General features: G+C 33.0%; 1 protein-coding gene and 1 long non-coding RNA gene across 5 annotated transcripts in view; one reads left to right on the top strand and one right to left on the bottom strand.

Moving 5' to 3' along the window:
* The window catches only part of LOC143239900 (uncharacterized), a 48,256-nt gene that overhangs the window by 15,518 nt on the left and 11,408 nt on the right, over positions 1–21,330 (top strand). The window contains exon 3 of one of the 4 annotated variants that reach the window (XM_076481521.1): positions 6,841–7,403. The exons of the other annotated variants lie outside the window; for them this stretch is intronic. Coding sequence (XP_076337636.1) covers positions 6,841–6,922 — 82 coding nt within the window. The 3' untranslated portion in view covers positions 6,923–7,403. Of the gene's footprint in view, positions 1–6,840; positions 7,404–21,330 lie in introns of those variants that run through there. 4 annotated transcript variants of the gene reach the window in all.
* LOC143239901 (uncharacterized) overlaps positions 8,000–21,330 on the bottom strand; it is a 49,220-nt gene continuing 35,889 nt past the window's right edge. Inside the window, exon 4 of the long non-coding RNA XR_013021434.1 lies at positions 8,000–8,610. This is a non-coding gene — a long non-coding RNA (uncharacterized LOC143239901). The remainder of the gene's footprint in view (positions 8,611–21,330) is intronic.

Below are 21,330 nucleotides of genomic sequence, written 5' to 3'. Positions count from 1 at the left end.
TAACGGTAGGTTTTCATATATGTTACTTTTTTTATAAACAGTGTACGAGTGAAAAAAAAAAAAAAACGTTTCACTTTTTCTACCCCAGACTATTTAAATCGAAGCACGTGATATAAAACAAACCACTGTTGGAATATTGTGTTACCTGAATGCACTGGCCTTTTCAAATATTATAAGTCGTTAATCTAACTGATTTTCCCAATAATTATTCTATGAATGCGTCACGAAGTAATTTCATGAATTATCTTAATTTTGATTGGCTCACAAAGGAACTTACTAATTAATGAGTGGCTGCCTCGACTGCACTTTTCTGCCTCTTTATTGGTCAATTGTGATTTCGCAAAATTTAGGATCTACTTCTTTGAGATGGGCACATAGCACATTGTGTAACCTTCTACTTAACAACAAAAAAGAAGTCGTGAGAATCTGTACGAAATTGAATGCAAAATAAACGTTTTTCAAAAAGTTAATACTTGTAAGTTATCTAGTTTTATGAGCCGATGTTACATTATCATTTAACTGATACAAAGTTCGCAAATGTAACTGAAAAATCACGTTAATTTTCTATGTTCAGTTACTGAGTTATCCTTTTCGATGTTGATGGTCTAATAAGTTTAGTGAAATAATGACGCAGAAAATTAGCTTTTATACGAATAAAATTTCATATGTTTGTTAGGAGAGATATAGAGATATTTATTTTCGCATTACTTTCGTATATGTTCGTGAACGAAATCTTCTACACCCATGTTCTTTATGTCTGCTGGCCTCTGTGTACTGTGAACATTTTGCTTTTCTTCTCCACATTTGCTACTATTAACCTCAGATGAATTTTGTAATAAAGTGTTTTTGTGGTGTTTTTCACTATACTGTAGACGACTGGTGCATGTGAACATAATTTTACACCGTATGACAAAAAAACAAAATTGATGTTAACGAGAAATAAAAGAAGGGAATTAAATGGTAACTAGTGTTAGCACTTATAGTACTGTGTACTGTGAAAGGCATTATTAGTACATGTGAGAGAAGTATAGGGTAAGAAGTGGCTAATTGCTAGATGGTACGGTTTGAAAGCCTAGTATATTAATCAAACGCTGCTCGAGCACGTGTTCCTCTTAAACTGAGTATGAGCGCGAAGTGTATGGTTAGATTACCGTGACCTTCTCAAGCTGAAAAATCTATTAAAGACGGTGTGAAAAGAAAAGTCAAAACTGACTTGGAGGATGTATAGGTGCGAATCTGATTTACTGAATGAAACATAACATGTAATGTTTGCGTATATCAGGATGGCTGTAATGTTTGTATTGTCACTTTTCTGTGTTTTCCACAACATACATTAGCAATGTCATTTTATACAAATAAATGGTACTGATGGTAAGAGTAAGAACCAGATTGTATATATATGGTATTAATTTGATGCCGTTATATTTATAAGGAAAAGCGCCCGAAAATTATCTGATGTATTACAAACGTGATCTACGACGAGGCAAGTGACAGCTCAAAGGCCGTGGGCGCGCGCTTTAAGAGTGACGGTCGAATCTCACTATTTGATCAAAAATGAGTAGCCCTAGATTTGGCGGTTGGGACTGTTGTGTAGCTGCTTTCCATTTATGTTATCAGCTTAAAATTAGGGATGGGTAAAAATAGATACTTCTGTGTGTAGCTTTGCGCTAAAAATAAAAACAGTTAAACAAACTGCTAACACACTTGACACCATTTCACAAAACAAGTTCTTATTTTTACCTGTGAATAGGTTGTGTGTTAACATTACAATATCAGACTGGTAGTGAGAAAAGCCAATCATTTCATCTCAAGTATCAGAACAAGAAAACATATTTTTTACTTCTTGAAAATAGTAAGTTCATACTGTTATGTAGCAACTTTTAGAATGACAATCAATACAGTTTCGTAGTTTCAGGGTAGTTTATTGTCAGGATAACTGATGATAGATTTCAGCGGTTGATGTTTTCGAAAATTATAGTAAAAGAATTTGGGATGAGAGGAAATCCCTAACTTCACTGATTCACTCAGCACAGCCATTCACTAGACTATGTTATTTTATACTTCGTCAAAGAGCAGTTATCAAGAGTTTGAAATGATTAATTTTTAGCTCTACTGATACCATGTGAGCGAAAGGAGGCTGTGATTACAAGTTACACTGAAGCTCGGTGAACTTCAGCGTCTGTTTAATCCGGGGCCTAATGATGCGAGTTGCTGAGCAGTTGTCAATTTTTCAGAAAATGACCATTAATGGTAGGTCATATGTCCACCCTGTAGCTAATGAGGCAAATTATGAATGACAGTCGTCTTTAGGTCTCGGTTCCATATAGCGTGTTAGAGAATGCTTCTCAAACATACATTATCGTTTGTTTTTTGTTTTTATATACACGTGAGTATTGCAAGACGCTGTTTTTCGGTCCGATAAAACATCAGAGTTACAAAATTTATTTATAATTATCCAACTGTTTTAAGAGTGGGATTTTGTACAAAACAAGAACTCCAGTAAAATATTCTAAAGTCACAGCATTGGTGCAACCATAGATCATTTCGTTGTAGAGTCTGACAAGCGTTTTATTTGCTGGAAATAAACTTATAACTTTGTTCATATATACTGCTTCTTAGAATTCAGACCAATAACTCCATTAAAACGTTTTTGATGTAAATAATTCACTGATTTTTTTCATAACACTTATTTAACTTGAAATGTTTGTTTCAATCGTCATATATTTTATTGCAACTTTTGGCTCTTCTAAAGAATACAAATGATTCGATGAAAATAAAAACTTTTAATATTTGATGTATTTTTATGATCATGTATCAGAAGGCGTTGTAGTGTATACATATATATTAGAGTTTATGTTTAGTTCTTTATAAATAAAAAAGTATATAGTCATAGTTTGTAGAGAATGGAACAGTAACCTACCTAGATTTTATCCTCTTAAGGTTTTCTCAACTCTAATTCTTTCAATATTTATATTTTCTAAAAACAACTGAACAAAATGCAGTTTTTTTTTTCTGTTAGCGATAACATTATCTTAATTCCGTTAAGAAACAGTTATGTGATTTCTTTTACGACTTACATAGATAGAAATGGTTGAGTGTTGTTGAGACTCAACACCATAGCTATTTGGACTTTTTATCATTAGCACTTAAGCTTATGTAGCTGCTATCGTTACAGTATAACAAGAAATTACTAGCACAATTATTACTAATGCATTGAGGATTTGTACATTAAGAATATTTGTATTTCTCTATTCTGACATATATACATATATATTTATTTACATCGTGTTTAACCTGTGCATCAAATTATTAAACATAGATCCAAAATATTCTGTTTTTTTAAATTTCCCTCAAAGCTACACGATGGCTATTTGCGCTAGCCGTCCCTAATTTAGCAGTGTAAGACTAGAGGAAAGGCAGCTAATCATCACCATTCATCTCCAACTCTTGAGCTACTCTTTTACTAACGAATAGTGGGATTGACCGTCACATTATAACGTTCCCACGGCTGATAGAGCGAGCATGTTGGGTGTGACGGGAATAGATCCAAAAGTGACTTGTCAAATATTTCTTTTGATGAATCTCCTAAGAGAGAAATTTAAAGCTCCACAAAATGTTATGTACGTGACTAGTTCTCGTTAAAATTCGAATGAATAAAATTTAATATTCTCAGCTAAGTGTTTAAGGCTAGCAAAACAATACAGGCTTTAAATCAAACAAATACTAAAAACAATATGTATCTTTTAGCTGAAAAACATCTGTAGTACTTGATTTCTTCATGTTAGCTAAGCTGTAAAAAGGTTACACCCCATATATAATAGTTTAAATTAATAAATCGAATTTGCTCGTATCAAATATAATTTTGAACTAGCTATCTCCATATCTATGTTTTATTACTCGATTTCAGAGTCACGTTTTGAAACCTAATTTTGTGAAGCAAGTTCTAAATAATTCATATATTTAATTAAATAATCTGTAATTTCATCTACCCTGATGTGAGAAAACGAATACCCTACTTTAATTAGTGGATGGCACCGCGTTACTTTTAGCGAACAAGCTCCCCAGCTGTCGCTTGAATCGTCCCCGCCATTGATATCCGCAAAAAAGAACTGTGATTTCATTTTCCAGTTCTTTCGGCTAACCCTCCTTTATTATTGTGATTATCATTCAAATCAGAATTAATTACAACGCAGGCCAGAAAGTGAGACGTTCAGTTATTCCCTGGGAACTGAAAACGGCACAGCGCGATGCCGTGAATTATGAATAACAAGCGTTGGACTTGGAGGAGTCAGTAATATTATTAGAGCGCAAGTGCAGGAGGTCTGTTCGCTTCTACCCTTTAAACGTAAATTCATATCGATTACACCTGGACCGCACGAGGCGGGATAACTTGGGACAGAGAAATATCCTAGTAAACGTTGCATTTAATGCGTGATCTTGAACTGTTTTAACGTGTGTTATGCACGCTTGATGTGTTGCTACGGGATGTGGAGCGCGTACACGAGTCGCAGACTACGCCTGCTTGTAAGATTAGTGTTACAGCCTTATCGAGTAAAGAGGGTAACAGGACAGCCCAGTAATGACTATGTTAAAATTGTCAATTGTTTTTTGTCAGTTTGCAGAAACCTGTTAGCCATTTGTAAAAACGTTTCAAACATGGGATAGAACATAAGGATTTTTTTTTTCATTTGTTGTTATTCAGTTTAGAATGGAATGGGTGTTGGTCGAATAGTTTCAAGCACAATGAATAGTTATAGTTTAGGGGATAAAAGTTTGTAAATAATTAAGCAATGTACGCTACCTATATCGACTATTAAATGACCGAGTTTAACAATTCTTAAATACTAATTAGGATGGGTCTGGCATTCTAGAAATTTTTTGTTTGTTGGTCACCAATGTGATTTTAGGTGATAGATGTCAAATCATTTCATGATGTCAAATGTAAGGAATTTGCTCAGGAAAAGGTGCTACAATTACGTACACTGAAAGTTTGAAATACTTGCGTTTTGTTAATGTTGGAAGATAAATTAGGTTTATCCCATGCTTGCATAGCCCCGAGAACCAAGCGTTTTTCATATTGTATCAGGAACTGTGGGTACCTTGTTAGAATCAACAGTTTTTATTATGTTAAGTACATAGGGGATATCAAGAAATATTCAATGGCTCCCATTTCGTTCTAAAACAAGAGCTGTTTTTATGAGGTATGTTGTTTTTCTTTGATAGTTCTTTACTAATTACGGATCAGATCTTTTTTTTTTTAAACAAGCAAGAATAAATTGGTTTATAACAATTTATCAGCAGATGGCGCCACCAAACAAAACTGAGTAGAAAATTATAAAAAAAATTATAGTATTTGGGCAAACGAACTTTTTTGTATGTTTAATAAATTAATTACTATGAAAGGTAACTTGTGTAGAATATAAAATATTAATTTATCCTTAAATTATTAATGACCTTCCTTATAAGATGTCGATTTCAAAGCTCTAAATAAAAAGTTTTTGAACTAGACTAGATTTATTATACTAACTGGGGTTTTTTATCTATGAAGCTTTAGTATACGCCTGACTGACTATTCAGTAACGTACTACTGTGTAAGTATGATGGTGTTTATTTCAATTTATTTTCTTAGTTTTTCACACACCTGTTGAAGGTGAAAACTGTATGTACGTTGTTACTATCCTAAACTGTCTAACCATTTTCCAATGAAGTTCCTTCTGAGGTTAAACACGACATATTAGGTGTAATGTCTTCTATTTACACGGTGCCTTTCAAGTAGAATGTCATATAGCTCTCACGAAAATGCATAACACAAGTAAGGAGTAAGCAGAGGTTCATTGTGCTGTACTTTGATTTTTAATACTAGTTTTAAATACACTCAATATGATATTATTATTCCAACTTTCGCGCGTTCTTTTGAACATTTTCTAATTATTCAGTTTTTAAAAATTCTGTAGCAAAGAAAAGGTCATGGGTCTTTCCCCTCAGCATATAAAAAAAAAACCATTAAATCCTTACAATGTTCTATCGAAACATGTAATATGTTCCCCCAAAATAAACCACTTTATTATCCTGATAAATCGTTGTTTGTAGGCTAACTCTTAATTTTCTGTTTTAAATGCATAAAATGCTCTTTCTGAGTCGGTATTAGAGGCTATTCTAACGTGATGTTAGCAACAGAAAAAGCACATTTTAGCTCATTTAATGTGACATGAAAATATAGGTGTATAATACAAACACACAAAATTAGAAGCAATAAAAATCGCAGGTTAATATTTAAATTAACGTTTTAAAATTAAGCTGAGCATTCAGTAGACTCAAATAGTGAGTTGTAGAGTAGTTTTGCATGTATCTGATTAAAAACACAAGTTTTTGTGTACTCCTTGTGTCGTAAATAGTATAAGAATTTATTTCACAAATGTTCCTTCGTACGTTTTCATGAAAAATTAAAAAAAAGACGATAAGATAAAAACTGCCTTCTTATTTAAAACATTATTTATTTGTTAAGATTATTGCATTTTGGGATATAATACAATTTAGTTTACTTAAAATTTGTTAACTTTAGATATCCAAGTTGCTGCTTCAAAGCTGTGATAAATTATGATACAAGTGAATCTATATGAAGGAATAAAGTACAAGAAATTGAGTCAACGACTGGTTTGGAGTAATATAACCAGCTGTAAATATGATAGAGGAAGAAAACGCTAAAAATTGGTTTTACAAGTTTATATACGAGTAAGCTGGAAACTAGGAATGTCGTCATTTAACGTAACTAGTATGAAAAAATCAAATTTAACTAAAGGTTTTTTTGTTATTGCTCATTTTTTAATTTGTCCTTTACAGATTTCAAACCAGAAAAGTGGAAATCAATATTTTAGCCTGGTTTTCTTCGTCTGAAGAATATGCGATTTGTCACTTTATTTAGGCCTAATGATAATACTTACTCTTCTTGTTTAGCCTTTAGGCGTTTTCACGCATAATAACTGTTTATTTGTTATTCAGCACAAAGTTATATAATAAGGTATCTGTGTTCTGCCCCCTCGTATACATCAAAACCCGATTTTTAGAGTTATAAACTCTCAAACCCATCACTGAGCTACCGGGGAAGAGGTAAGCTAAGAAAACGAGCAATGTTTTCCTTTAGAATTGAAATTAGAGATGTTCGAATTCTCAGGGGTAAAGGCTGAGGAATGAGATCGTGAGGGTAAATGTCGGCTGTATGACACCACAGTAAAAACTGAAAAATGTTTCACGACAATTTTATCAGATAAATAATTTCCGTAATTAAATTTCAATGCTATTTCGATTGGCTATTTGAAAACTGTTATGGGTCGAAGAAAATGGCAAAGTGTTATATTGTACAACTAAACTTCCAATAAAATACTAAATATATTTTTTCCGACTTGAAAATTTTTTGAACAAACAGATCATATTGAAAAACGTCTAAATTGACAACACTGTATGTGATAAGTTGGCCTCTGGGAGGGTAAAGAATGATGGTAAAAGTCGATGTATAGGTGTAGATAAATCCCTATAAAGATATTTAATCCATGGATATTAAATAACATCAAGCAAAACACTCATTTCTGATAATAGGATATTTACATAGAAACTGTACAAGCATATTAAAAATAATTTATAGTTCTTGAATTACAAAACTAAGCAAAAACAAATGTCTGAAATAATATTTTGTTCTGCGGTAATACAAATTGTATATGCCGTACAGGACGGTCTAGTATATGTGGTAAAAACCATGTATCAACTATGTATTTCTAACTGATTGGTCGGAATTTGGAAAATTGAAAATACAGTTGTTTTTTTTTTAAATCAAAGTAATTTTGACATTTGCTATACATTGAGATAAATTCTACTATGCTCTCTCACCTTCATACTTCTGACACTTGATTATTTGGTATATTTGAAGCTTTTCAATAAAGTATTATGTTGTCGCTTGATTTGTTTTTAAAGAATTGGTCGAATTCGATTATTATTTGGATTTTTATTTCTCTTGTGGTTGAGTAAGTAAGAAATACGAGATTGAATTTTCTTACAAAGTCTGGTTATTATTCTGCAATCAACGTCAATTGACTAGGTCATGAACCTACATTGTCTAAATATCACTTACGGGGTGTTTGTGTGGCGTATAAATAGGGCGTACTTCGGTTACCATGGAAACTGGCGCTACCCACAAGAGTGCAGTTTGAAGCTCAACGTTGAATTCGAGTCAGTGTGTACCAGCCACGATTTCGACAACGTACAAATTAACGTCACTGAAATCTGATAAGAGGGCTTCTTCAGTCGTGTTGTAATCAGTGGATGAAATCAGACCTTCTAGTTCACCCGCAGTATTAAACTTGGACAATCTGTCTGTCGTTTTCACACCACTGGCTCCTAGTAATTTGAAATTAATCGCAGGAACAAATCCCCTCGGGCAAGGTGTGGTTCAGGAGTTAGAAAACTGAGCGAACATCGGCAATTGCCGAGTTGGGGTGATTACGTAAAGTCAAGGGTGGTAAAGACTGGTGATTAGAGCTCGTTCATTTTCAAGCAGATGGCGAATAAGGAAGATCTAAAACACCTCGTCTTCTCCGCCCAGGTTTCTGCTCGTTAAAACTATGGGGAAGAAAACTTTTACAATTTCTGTATAGGTAATTTAATCAAATGTCTACAAATAAATAAGTAGGTAACGGTCAGGTTCGGCATGGCCAAGCATTTAAGGCATTCAACTCGTAATCTTAGGGTCGCGGGTTCGAATCCCCGTCACATCAAACATGCTCGTCCTTTCAGCCGTAGGGGCATTATAATGTGACGTTAATCTCACTATTCGTTGGTAAAAATAGTAGCCTAGGAGTTGGTGCTGAGTGATGATGGCTAGCTGCCTTCCCTCTAGTCTTACATTGTTAAATTAGGGATGGCTAGCGAAGATAACCCTTATGTAGCGAAATTCAAACCAAACCAAATAAAAAAACATAACGGTCAAGAAAACTATAGCTGAAAACGTAAGGAAGCCGTTGAGATTTTGCGTCCCCTTCTAAGTATTCCAATAACTTTATTGATAATTAAATTCATAATAGTACTTTTTTTTTTTTTGGCTTAGTATGAAGCACTTCTGGTTTGCCGGTGGTACAACGGCAAGTTTACGAATTTACAACGCTAAAGTATAAGGTTAAATTTCCGACGGTAAACAAGCAGATGTTCTAATGGGGTTTTTCTTTCAAACAAACAAACAAATACTTATGACAAAAATTAAGCTAACTGTACTCTTCCAGCTGAATAGGATAATCTAATATTAAAACTGTATTGCTGCTAATTGAAGACATCTCAGCAAATGCAATAACTTTTTATACAATTGCTACATGTGTAGCAAGATCTCTAGTATTCGTAAATAGTTTTATGTGCTTAAAGCCTGTGTAATAATACTTCATATACTATGCCTTGACATTTATTTTCCTTGTGCATGTAGTACGTACAATACTATTATTAGATGTGGTGGTATTTCTATGCGAGGAGAATACGCATAGAACAGAAAACTAAAATTAGTTACAATGTAATTTATGAAAATTAAGCCAATCATGTGTAAGAAACTAACTAGAAGTACTTAATGTCGATGATTAATAACCATAAAATGAAACTATACTGTGATCAGAATACACTGAATCAATTGTATGGTAATATACGTTCCGTGTTCTCCGTTGGAAGGCGGTAAGTTTATGGACTTACAAAACTAACAAAATCCGGGTTCGATTCCTTGCGATAGACACAGCAGATAGACTAATGTAGCTTTGTTCTTAAAAGAAAACAAACAAACATACACACATTGTAAATCTTGTAAAGTTTGACTGGGTTCAGATTAGTTTTAAGTCGTTATATTAACACAGCGATAAATAATAGTCTTAATCAGCGTATTACGTATTAACTAAAACGTCTATATTGAAACTTACACATTGTAACAAGTAATGAACTTAGCTAATAAGAAAGTTTAAATATACTATTACTTAGAAAATACACAAATAACAGTACAAAGCTTACCGTACACCATCAATCAAAACCACGAATAAACAATGAAATTCCAAACGGCTCTTTCAGGATTTAGGACGATGAAAATAGACTTGTTTATCTTCTAAACAAATAAATTCAGGAACTATTCCTCCTTCCCTCCATTGGCGTAGTATAAAAATATTATATATTTTAATTTGTATCTTTAGTGTAAAGCCCCCAGTGGCACAGCGGTATGCATACGGACTTACAACGCTTGAAATTGGGTTTGAGACCCGTGGTGGGCAGAGCACAGATAGCCCATTGCGTTGCTTTCTGCTTATCTACGAACAAACAGGAACTATTAATTTCCTTTGAATAAATGTCAATAACTTACAAAATGTTTCAAAATATTTTGAAATTATTATACCATAGAGAGTCATTAAACTGTCATCCTTGTGCAAAATTGGCAACTAATATGAGTGTGTTGCTTGTTTTAAATTTCGCGCAAAACAGCACGAGAGGTAGCTGTCCCTATTATAGCAGTATTAGATAAAATAGAAGCAGCTAGTAATTACAAACCACCGCTAACTCTTGAGCCACTCTTACCAACGAACAGTGGATTGACCAACACATTGTAAAGCTTTTAGGGCTGAAAATGCGAGCATGTTTGGTGTGAAGTCCCAACCACCTGGCCATGCCAGGTCAATATCAATGTAAGTAACTATCTGTATAATTGTCACAACAAAGATGCTGGCATTTAAGAATCATATAAGAAGCGTGCATGTTGCTGTAGTCAACAATGCAAAATAAATCGTTGAGCATAACGTTAATGACATTTCAAACAGACATTCTTATCTAATCATTGGAAAACATTTCATTGCCGCTATTAATTTTTCTGCGACCAAAAACAAGCAAGAAAACAATGGAAAAGAACGAATGGAATTCTAAATGCGCGAAATATAATGTGAAATAAAATCTAGATGTTCTGAGAAAATACTACTTTCTTATCTTGTTTATAAGTTAACCTGCTGCTCTAAAAGTACATAAGCAACGAATCACATAGCTGTATATAGATCGTAAGTAAAATATTCAACAAGAACATTCAGTCAGAAAAGAGTCACAAGACCAAATATCAGAATATTTTTTAACCTAGGAAGGTCGAAACGTTGTTCTCTCCTTATCAGTAAAAGTGTTAATACCCATACCAGCCGTTCTAAGATACATTTTTATTTCAAGTGGGTTTCTCGTCATCAAGAATGAAGTCAAGTCAGTTCCGTGACGTTGGGGCACCTTTCGTTACACCGTTATAATTCTTTATCTCACCCGGTTCTATGTTGCTCTGTCACTGACGTCTTTGTTTGCAGTTGTTTTTTTTTCCTTTATTTTGGATGTACAGTTTGTTTTCAGTCTTCCTTCCACGGCACAATTGTGCCAAGTTTTCTCGTCACATGTCTAATCCATTTCTTTTTCTTAGAAAACACATACGACTAAAGTACGATAATTATTATAATTTGAAACGTTAAGCCATACTTGACATTCAATCTGTTATATGTATTGCATATAGAAGACAATACAGTGCACTTCACTAAAAGAAAGCTTTGGAAATCGAAATTTCTATAATTTCTTATTTATTTTTTTTCTGGTTATATTGCGCCATCTAGTGGCAATAATACCTTAATTATTAGTTTAGCTAAATGCATTTGCTGTTCATTTTGCAGTTGACTGATCATTACAATTTTTACTATTTTAAATGTATAAAATTTTAAAGTTAAAATATAGCATTCTGATGAAACATTTTGTTGTGTGATAACATTATTTTTAAACCATATTTAGAAATCAACACACATTGAGTATTTAGTAGTAAATGCAATTTATATTTAGCTAAAAATTATAACGTTGACAATATTCACCACTTTTCGCACAGTCTTCTACAAAGATATTATAAAAAATGATTTACTAACCGAACATAATAGCCTTCTTTATCCCCGCTTTACATAATCTGGTTTGTTTTTGTTTTGAATTTCGCGCAAAGCCACTTGAGGACTATCTGCACTAGCCGTCCCTAGTTTAGTAGTGTAAGACCAGGAGAAAGGTAGCTAGTCATCACCACCCACTGCCAACTCTTGGGTTACTCTTTTACCAACGAATAGTGGGATTGACGGTGATATTATAACGCTCTCACGAATGAAGGAGCGAGCATGTTTGGTGCGACCGGGATTCGAACCCACGACCCTTATATTACGAGTCGATTGCGTTAACTACCTGACCATGCCGAGCCTTTGCATAACCTAACGAAGACCTAATCAGTCCACCATTCAAGGTTATCATTTTATTCAAATCTAACATAATTTATGCAGAGTCACTTATTTCACGTGGTGGGATCGTTATCTCAGTGCAAACCGCATGATTAGCATGGTCAATACAGAATATTAAATAACTTTCTTAAACCTAGACATATATACTCCAACACCATAAAAAAATTACTGTGGATAAATAGTTTATCACGGTGCAGTCGTCCTCTATCTACAGATCATATGACTAATAGTTTAATACAGTCATTAAAGGATATAAACAACTCTTTATTCTGGCATTACACACTTCAACACAAGTAAAAGCATTTATAACATCACACAGATCTAAAACTATATTTGTTGTCTCTAAATTTCCTTAAAGTCAATGCTAAAAGTTCTTAAATTATTTTTCCTTTTAATAATTGGTTTGCCTCATTTACTAGACTCTCTCCTCTAAACCTTGCCGGACCCGCTGACCCGATAGTGAGGGCGCTCGACTCACGATCTTAGGGTCACGGGTTCGAGTCCCACAGACACTTTCCTTCAGCTTTGGGGGCGTTACAATGTTATGGTCATGTATCTCGGAACAGCTGGTATGGGTATTAAAACTTTTATTGATAATGTCATCTTCAGGTTAACCTGAAAGTGTTAATACCCACACCATCCGTTCGGAAATACATTTTTATTTCACCAAAAACGTTATGGTCAATTCCACTATCGTTGGTAAAAGAGTAGCCCATGGGTTGTTGGTAAGTGGTGATTAGTAGCTGCTTTATCTCTCAGTTGAAACATTCAATTTATATTTTAAATTAATTTAAAAGTATTTAAAAATGTTATGACTTGTTTTTAAAGTACTTGTTGATAATTCTACTAAAACATTAAACGAATAATTTTCTTTGCCTATGGCATGTGAAAAATGCTTTCCTTAATTTGAAATTATTATAGATATATTCCCTTTTTCAATTATTTTAATGCAAAAACCAGTTATAAAAGTAGTAGTAAACATAATTCTCCTTTTATCCTTTCTTGTTATTAAGAATTTTAACTTTTAAATTTTAATTATTTGAACTTTATAAATTATGTTTGTTAATTTTCTTATTATCTTATAGCGAAAATAAAGCTTTAAAATTTCGATTTTAGTTTGTAAATTGTTGCTTGGATTTTAGTCATTTTTGTTGCTTATTTTTAAGGATTTTAATTATGTTTTTAAATTTCTTTTATCTAATCTGGCACATTACTTTTAAAGGTTCACCCTAGTAAAAGCTAACATTTAAATTAATTTGTATTTCTCTATCAAAGTTTAATATTGTATTTTAAGATATTTCTATTTTTATTATATTTTAAGCTTTTAAGTTTTGAATTCCTAACTTCAACTTTATTTCCAAGTCTTGCTCTTTTCAAATACGTACACGTTTCTCCAATCCCAAATGTTTTGGTTTGTGACAATAAAAACAAATACATTTAGTTAGAATTAATGCACATTTTTTTATGTGAACTGAAAGGTGCCTACAACTTAAATTAGCCTGAAAAGATGTTCACATATTTTAGCCATATAAACATGGAATAAGATAATTATTAAGATGATTTCTCATAATGTTTAACCAACTATTGTTGTAGTTGTGATGATGTGAACAACAGTGAATATTACTAGGATAAATGTTGAAATGTCATGTGATTTTCTGGATTTTTAAAGCACACACTAGCATAAAATGCCCTGTGAACATTATTTAATTTTTATGAAAGTTACTCATTTTAAAGAAACGTATATATGTGTGCGTGTGTTTGTCAAAAGATTTCTAGGTAATCTAAATATCTTCTTATTTGCTTTGAACAGTGAATAGCGTTTCAATTTCAGTAACTGGTAAGTCAAAACTCACAGAACTTACTGACTGAAATGAGGTTCTTTGGCTGACATCATATAACAATGGTTGCCAAAGGTCTTAATCCCACAAAAATACTTCCTATATTAGTTCTCTTACAAAATCTTTTTATCTAAACTCAAATATGGTGGAAAATATTTCCAAACAACTGAATACCACAAAGTTTTGGTGGATATTTTGGAATAACTTTAATTTCTAATTGTAAAATTACAGCTAATCCAAAAGGTAGTCTTAGGTATTAGTATAATTATAACAAAAGTAAAACAAAACAAAGCAAACTACAGCTAACTATTAATTATTATTATATTATTACAAGTTTTCTTTTAAATGCACACAAGTTACAATTTGATCCAGGCTTTTCTGCTATTCTAGGTTTAAAATGCAATGTACATATAGTGATATATTTCACTGTTTTTTAGCAAAAAAGCTAGTGGATTTTTGGTACATTTAGCTTGGATAGTGTTGTTATAAAGCATTAAAAGATTCATTTGGGTCTTGAGGTCCAAACACTTGATGACCTTGGGGCAAAATATATTCGAAATATTTTAATACATTTTTAATTCAGGATTTTATTAATACAGTTAAAGGAAAATTGTTAAATATTCATTGTAGTCTTTTTTATATTTCTTATTTGTGTCATAAAGTATTCTAGATATATTAGGTTAATAAACATTTTAATTCATGATGTGTAAACATGAAACGAATAAAACTAAGTAATCTGTGACATCTGTAAAGTCCTTCATTATACATAATGTTGTTTTTCAATCAATTTCTATCCAGCTTACCCTTTTGTGTATTCTATCTCTAGAGTTCTCTGAGACTAAAGTAGAATCGTCAAAAATAATATGGCCGGGCATGGCCAAGCGCGTTAAGGCGTGCGACTCGTAATTTGAGGGTCGCGGGTTCGCATCCCCGTCGCGCCAAACATGCTCGCCTTTTCAGCCGTGGGGGCGTTATAATGTGACGGTCAATCCCACTATTCGTTGGTAAAAGAGTAGCCCAAGAGTTGGCGGTGGGTGGTGATGACTAGCTGCCTTCCCTCTAGTCTTACACTGCTAAATTAGGGACGACTGGCACAGATAGCTCTCGTGTAGCTTTGCGCGAAATTCGAAAACAAACAAACAAACAAAAATAATATAAAGTATAACGTGGGGACACCACTGAGTTAACAACAATGGCTACTTCCGTGCACAAATTAAAATCTACAAAAAGGGATAGTTTTATGAGAAAAAAAGGTAATGTAAGGTTAGAACAATATTAGAATCGAAATACGAAAGGAAACGGAACAAGAAGTTTAATATGATATAAAATAAACAAAAAATAACAATGAAAGCATGAAAACAACCAGTGGCAAATAAACCCATTAATAAAAGAAAGAAAGAGTTAGAAATGGAAGCCTGAGATTTCTGAAGGCATTTAATATAATTGAGTATTTGAAGCAAAAGATTTGTTCAGATGAGAAAATGTGACGTTGAAGTATGACAAAGAAGATATTATATAAAAACAATAGTAACAGTTAAAAAAGAGAGTGTGGAACTGAAACAGTTGTTGAGACAAATAGCCTTGATAAAGAATTCTAATAGGTGATGAAAACATTAGAAAGGAATGGATAAAAAAAAATTATAGGAATAGAAATAAATATAAGTGAAGAATTAAAAGTTGAGATGTGAATTTTAAAGTAAGAAATTAAATTTTATAAAATAAAAGTAGATGAATAATCCATGATGATGAGAAAACCCACTTGTAGAGAAAAATATATATGTAAAAACGGATTGTATAGGTTGATAAAATTTTTTATGTAGAGGAGCGAACAATGTTTCGACCTTCTTCGTATAAAGGAAAAGATGAAACGCTGCTAGCGTAGATTGTAATAAAATATTTTAAATACATATAATCTACATAACTGGTGAGAGAAGAGAGAAAGAATGAAAAGATGGTTATACGAAAAGTCAGAAGGAGTAACAAAGGCACAGAGATTGAAGCATGACTCAAAATGAAAAATAGAAAAGGTTGTAACTGATTGGGCTTTTCATATCCAAGTGTTAAAACCTACAATGAACAGAAGACTCTGCAAGTGTTTTACAGAGGGTAAATAGAGGATGAACAACGAAGAAAAAAATGAATAAAACACGCCTGTAAATTAGAAATGATAATATTTCTTAACAGCAGTAATACAATATTATTTTACATTATTACTGGTATCTTCTGAGTTCACAAACTAACTGATTTGATTGATGTAATAGGTATAAAAAGTAATCACCACAGAAGGAATCGAAGAATTTTCTACTCGATAAAGATTGTTGTATCGTATCTTTACGACATAGTTAAGTCAGATATTTTTTGCAACATTCCATAGTTCGTTCTTTCTTATGTCCTCGATCTTTTTCGTAAGACACACTGAAGATGAGATTTACTCGCAGTCCATTCTTATTGGCCCATTTCTCTATTTGAGTATTATTACCCATAACCCAGCGTAACAATGACATAGGAATATAGTTAAGCAAGAATAAACTCTACCAATTATCACTGCAGTATGTAGCCCACCCAAAGGCAAGGATTAATACATGTTTGACTATTTACATCATAATCACACGTGTTTGAGCCAAATGCACAACATATGCACGATGCTCATAAGATTCATTTGAATATCCCTGAGTAACGATATTAAGTTTTTTAAGAGAAAATAAAATACATCAAAGTTTCAACTGATAGATAAGAAGTTTAATTAATTAATTAATTAGATATAAAATGGGTGTTATAAGAATTGTATTATTATTAAATTATGTAAGTATTTCATGACTTTCTTTAATAATATATTGAAAACTCTTTTCACACACTGTCATGGGTAACTAGAATGTTTCTATTCTTATTCATAGACAAGTGATATAAATTACTGCAAGAGTCTTCAGTTTAATCTTTCCTGCTTCCATACTTCTCTGTCTGCGAATAAGGTACTATTGTTATTCAAAACGAACATCTAGTATTTCAAAGGCTCATATTGTTTAACATTTCCTGTTTCTAAAAGGTATCCGAGAGTGTGAAATGTATTCTAGTTACCAAATGAATCAACAAGCATGTACTTGTTTATGGGCCAGACGTGATTCAGTGGTTAGTGTCGAGGACCACAAACCAGAGAGTTAAAAATTCAAGCAAGAGAGCACTGAAAATACTTCGTAGTCTTAGCGTTATAAAAGTGATAGCCAGTTGTTTTATTCTGTTATTGAATCTGGATAAATAATTTGTGAGACGGGTGTAGCTTCCAACCCACTTGTCAGTAGTTTAAAATTAAGGATGGTTACATCGATACCATAGGGATCTCGGTGACCTGGGCGATTACCTATTGTGAGCATAAGATGTTTTTAAGGTTAAAAATATCAAACGAATTGACTCCCAGAATTTATCCAAGTCATTTGAAATAGTTAGTGATATAAAATCAAAATAATGCAATTAATGAATTTCATTTTTAACACCTTATTTTTATGAGATGTCAAACATTAGTATAAAGTAGATGTTTAAAGAGTTAACACCTTATGGGAAAAATGAGGCTCTATGTTACAAGAACTCGTGAATTGTTGGTGTATTGAGTGCAATAACATTTAGTTGTTATTTTACGAATGGTAAGAGTTGTCATTATTTGCTTGAAAAACCAGTTCATTATGCACATTAAGTTTTAGCCGGTTCAACTGGTATATCAACATAATTATTCAAGAAACACTCATGTTTCACGTAATATATGATAACGTTAATTAAAGACATAGTTAAGTGTCTCCTGGTTTAACCGGCAGGAACGCAAAATACTGAGTAATTCCAGGCATGTCTGAGAAACACGCACAATGATACTATGTATTCTTAGTTTATGATAATTTCATGGTAGGTAGGTTTTTTGGTTTTTTACTGATTAGAAACAGCTGGCATGTTAAGAGATACTGTTAAACGTGATTGTTTCGATTACAGTACTATGATAGTTAAAATAGATAAGATATGAACAATAAACAATTCACGAGGAATAAACGTAGGATGAAAAATTTATCAGTGTGCCGTCTTAGCATAGCAAAGACATACAAGTGTGTTAGTTTAACAATGCAGTGATACACGAATGTATTTTTTTAACAAGACAAAGATACACACACACACACACACACATATATATAAAGTTAAAATCTATATCTTTGTTGTTAATTTAAGGGTCCAAAGGCACAAAAGTATTCCAACTTAATGATGAATGCAAATTAGCGTTAGAAGCACAAACAGTGGCGTATTTTTATGCCATCAAACCACCGCAATTGCAGGGGAAGGGCATCTTTTGTGGTTAATCACTAATCATAAAGCTATATTACGCAAATATTAAAAAAAAACTTCACACACAGCGTAACATTTATGTATTTGCACTTAAAATGGAACGAAAATACAGAAAAAATAAAAATAAAAGATACGACTAATGCATTTTATAACAGCTCAATAGACCATGCATTCTCGATTGTTGATAAAGGCATTGTAACTAAGTGCTTAGAGTCAATGTGAGAAACAGTTGTTGCACAAAGAGATACCGTTATGCTGCCCACCGCGGGTACCTAAACTGGACTTTTAACGTTAGAAGACCTCAGACGTAAGACTTAGTTATCGGGGTTGGTGTGTATGTACGAAATGGCAAACAGAATAATATCTGAGGGAGTTCTGTTTCATTTAGTATAGCAGTTATAATTCCCAATACAAAGTTAGTATAAATATCACATGAAGGTTATGCGTTGCCTACTTGTTAGCATATTTCAGACTTGAAGGTTCTAGGTTTAAGGTGCGATATGCGGCTGAACAAACATCCTTTCTACTTTCAGGTGTGGAAATACTGTAACTGTGATAGCCAATTAGTTAATCCCACTATTGGATTAAGAGAAGCTGCGTAGGTGGCGGATGTTGGTGATTAGTCGTCCTTCTTCTGATCAGAAGTAACTCGGGGATGACTGTGGCTGAGCCTTGAGGTCTTTCTTTGGACTGTCACTATAGTCTACGTGTCGCATAAGATACCAGAAATCAAACAATTAACAAACATTCTAGAGTTATTCAGTAATGGCGAACAAATAAACGACTGTGGATTTTTCAAAATTATTTTGTTAACTACTTTTAATCACTAAACGCCCGTCTTTAGTATTTTTAAAGGAAGTTGAGTTTATACCAATTACTTGACTAGATTATGTTTTATTTCATTGTTTTTTTTTTATTTATTGCTTCTATTTGACAGAAAAGCATTTCTCCATCTATATGAATCCAGCAAATTAAATAAAACGTTCTACTGAGCATTGAACATTCAAGAACGTATTTAATTTTGATCTGAATAAATTAGATCTGAAATAAATTCACATATGCATGTGAACAAAAATTATATTACAGGTATGCGCATACTTCTTGGAAGAAATGCTTATATTTTTGTTTTTTATCTTGGCATAGGCCAACGTCTCATACTTCTATACATTGATCTAAAGATACTATAAAACATTTCATTTTGAAGAACACACTTATATTGAAGACGCTTATTTGTTTGTTCGAAGTTAAGCACAAATCATTACAATGGATTATTTGTAATCTGCTCACCATGTGTATCGAAACTCGGTTTTTAACGTTGTAAGTTCGCTTGCATATTGCTGTGCCACTGAGAGCGTTATACAGAAAATTTTGATCTTGTAACACTAAACACTGAAATTAATTAAACCTTTTTTGCTACTTTTAGTAGAAATGCCTCATGTTGTTATCGTTACCAACTGGACTTCAGCCTGCCGTAGAAACTAAGTTAGGGATTAGTTGATGTGATGTGTTACAAATATTATCAATATCAGTTGCAGCGAGGGGATGAGGTCCTAAAAACCTTCCATCATTGATTTACCCTATCTGGATTCTAACGGGCTAGGGTGTATACTGCTCAGAGTTTTCACATTTATCTCACTGATATGTTGATTACAGAAATAGTATTGATTGTAATAATACAAGTAGTATTAGTAGTAATACAGAAATGCATTGTACATAGTTATGATCTTCATGCTAAAGATATATGACCTCATGACCTTTTGTACAGCAGCTTTAGATTCGCCTATGTCGAGATTAACGTACTGACAGGTATTTATAATAAACTTATGTAACATACATCCCAGAAAAATAAAAGGTAGGGGATCAGAGAGCTATTTATTAATCACTGGTAGAAGTTAACAAAATTAGGATATATAAATTGTAAGATAAGTAAATATATAAACGAGGCTTCACCAAGAACTGCAATAAAAAAAAAGTCCAAGACATATCATGTTTTTAAATATGAAATATTCACTTCATCATTTTGGCTTAGTTGTACACGATGTCATTACCAGGGAATTAAAGTAGACTTGTACACAGCTGAGCTAGAAACCGAGGAATGACAACTGATAATTCGATGGGTTGAGGGAGAATGGGTTGAACCCTTTAATCAGTACGAGAAGGCGGAACGAAATAATTTGTCATCATTCCAAGGGGTATTTGCCAAATAATTATTCCGGCTAGCCGTCTGTTTAAAATTCAATGCAGGAATAACACGTGTAAGTCGACTAACTAAGAGTGTGATTGATCGGTTTTGTTCATTATAAACTTCCCCACTTTTTATCCAAGACGTATCGATTATCACATACCGAGAAAAGCAGGGAGGGAGTTTAAGTCTTACAGATTAGAAAGTAATTTACGAGACTCCTCTGGGTGTAACAAATACGTACAGAAGTATACTTTATGAAGTGTTAAATCACATGTATCCAGGATCTATATCTAATATCAAAATACCTCTAAACAAAGGGTGAAAGAAAGGAAATGGTGATAAATACAACAATGTGTTAGTATTGGTAATTGCACTTAATAATTTATTGTATAAATTCAGTTAGAAAAAATGTCTATCTAATCTAAGTAAATTCAACGAATTAATGAGAAAACACTTGAGTCCAACGTTATACAGTAGCGAAGTTTTGTTTTTTTGCAGTTAGAAACAAAGCGATACAGTAGGCTATTTGTGCTTTCCCCATAATGGGCATCAAAACCTAGTTTCTAGAGGTACAAGTCCGCAGACGTAACGCTGTGCCACTGTGGTATGGGGTTGTAGCAAAGTATGGGTTTGCATGAAATAAAGATGTGCTTAGTTCTGTGGAAATGTAATGTAGTGGGTTTTATTCATGTTTCTGAAA

The sequence above is a fragment of the Tachypleus tridentatus genome, chromosome 13 (assembly GCF_004210375.1).
Source record: "Tachypleus tridentatus isolate NWPU-2018 chromosome 13, ASM421037v1, whole genome shotgun sequence".
Taxonomy (NCBI): domain Eukaryota; kingdom Metazoa; phylum Arthropoda; class Merostomata; order Xiphosura; family Limulidae; genus Tachypleus; species Tachypleus tridentatus.
This window is presented reverse-complemented; position numbering and strand designations above follow the sequence as displayed.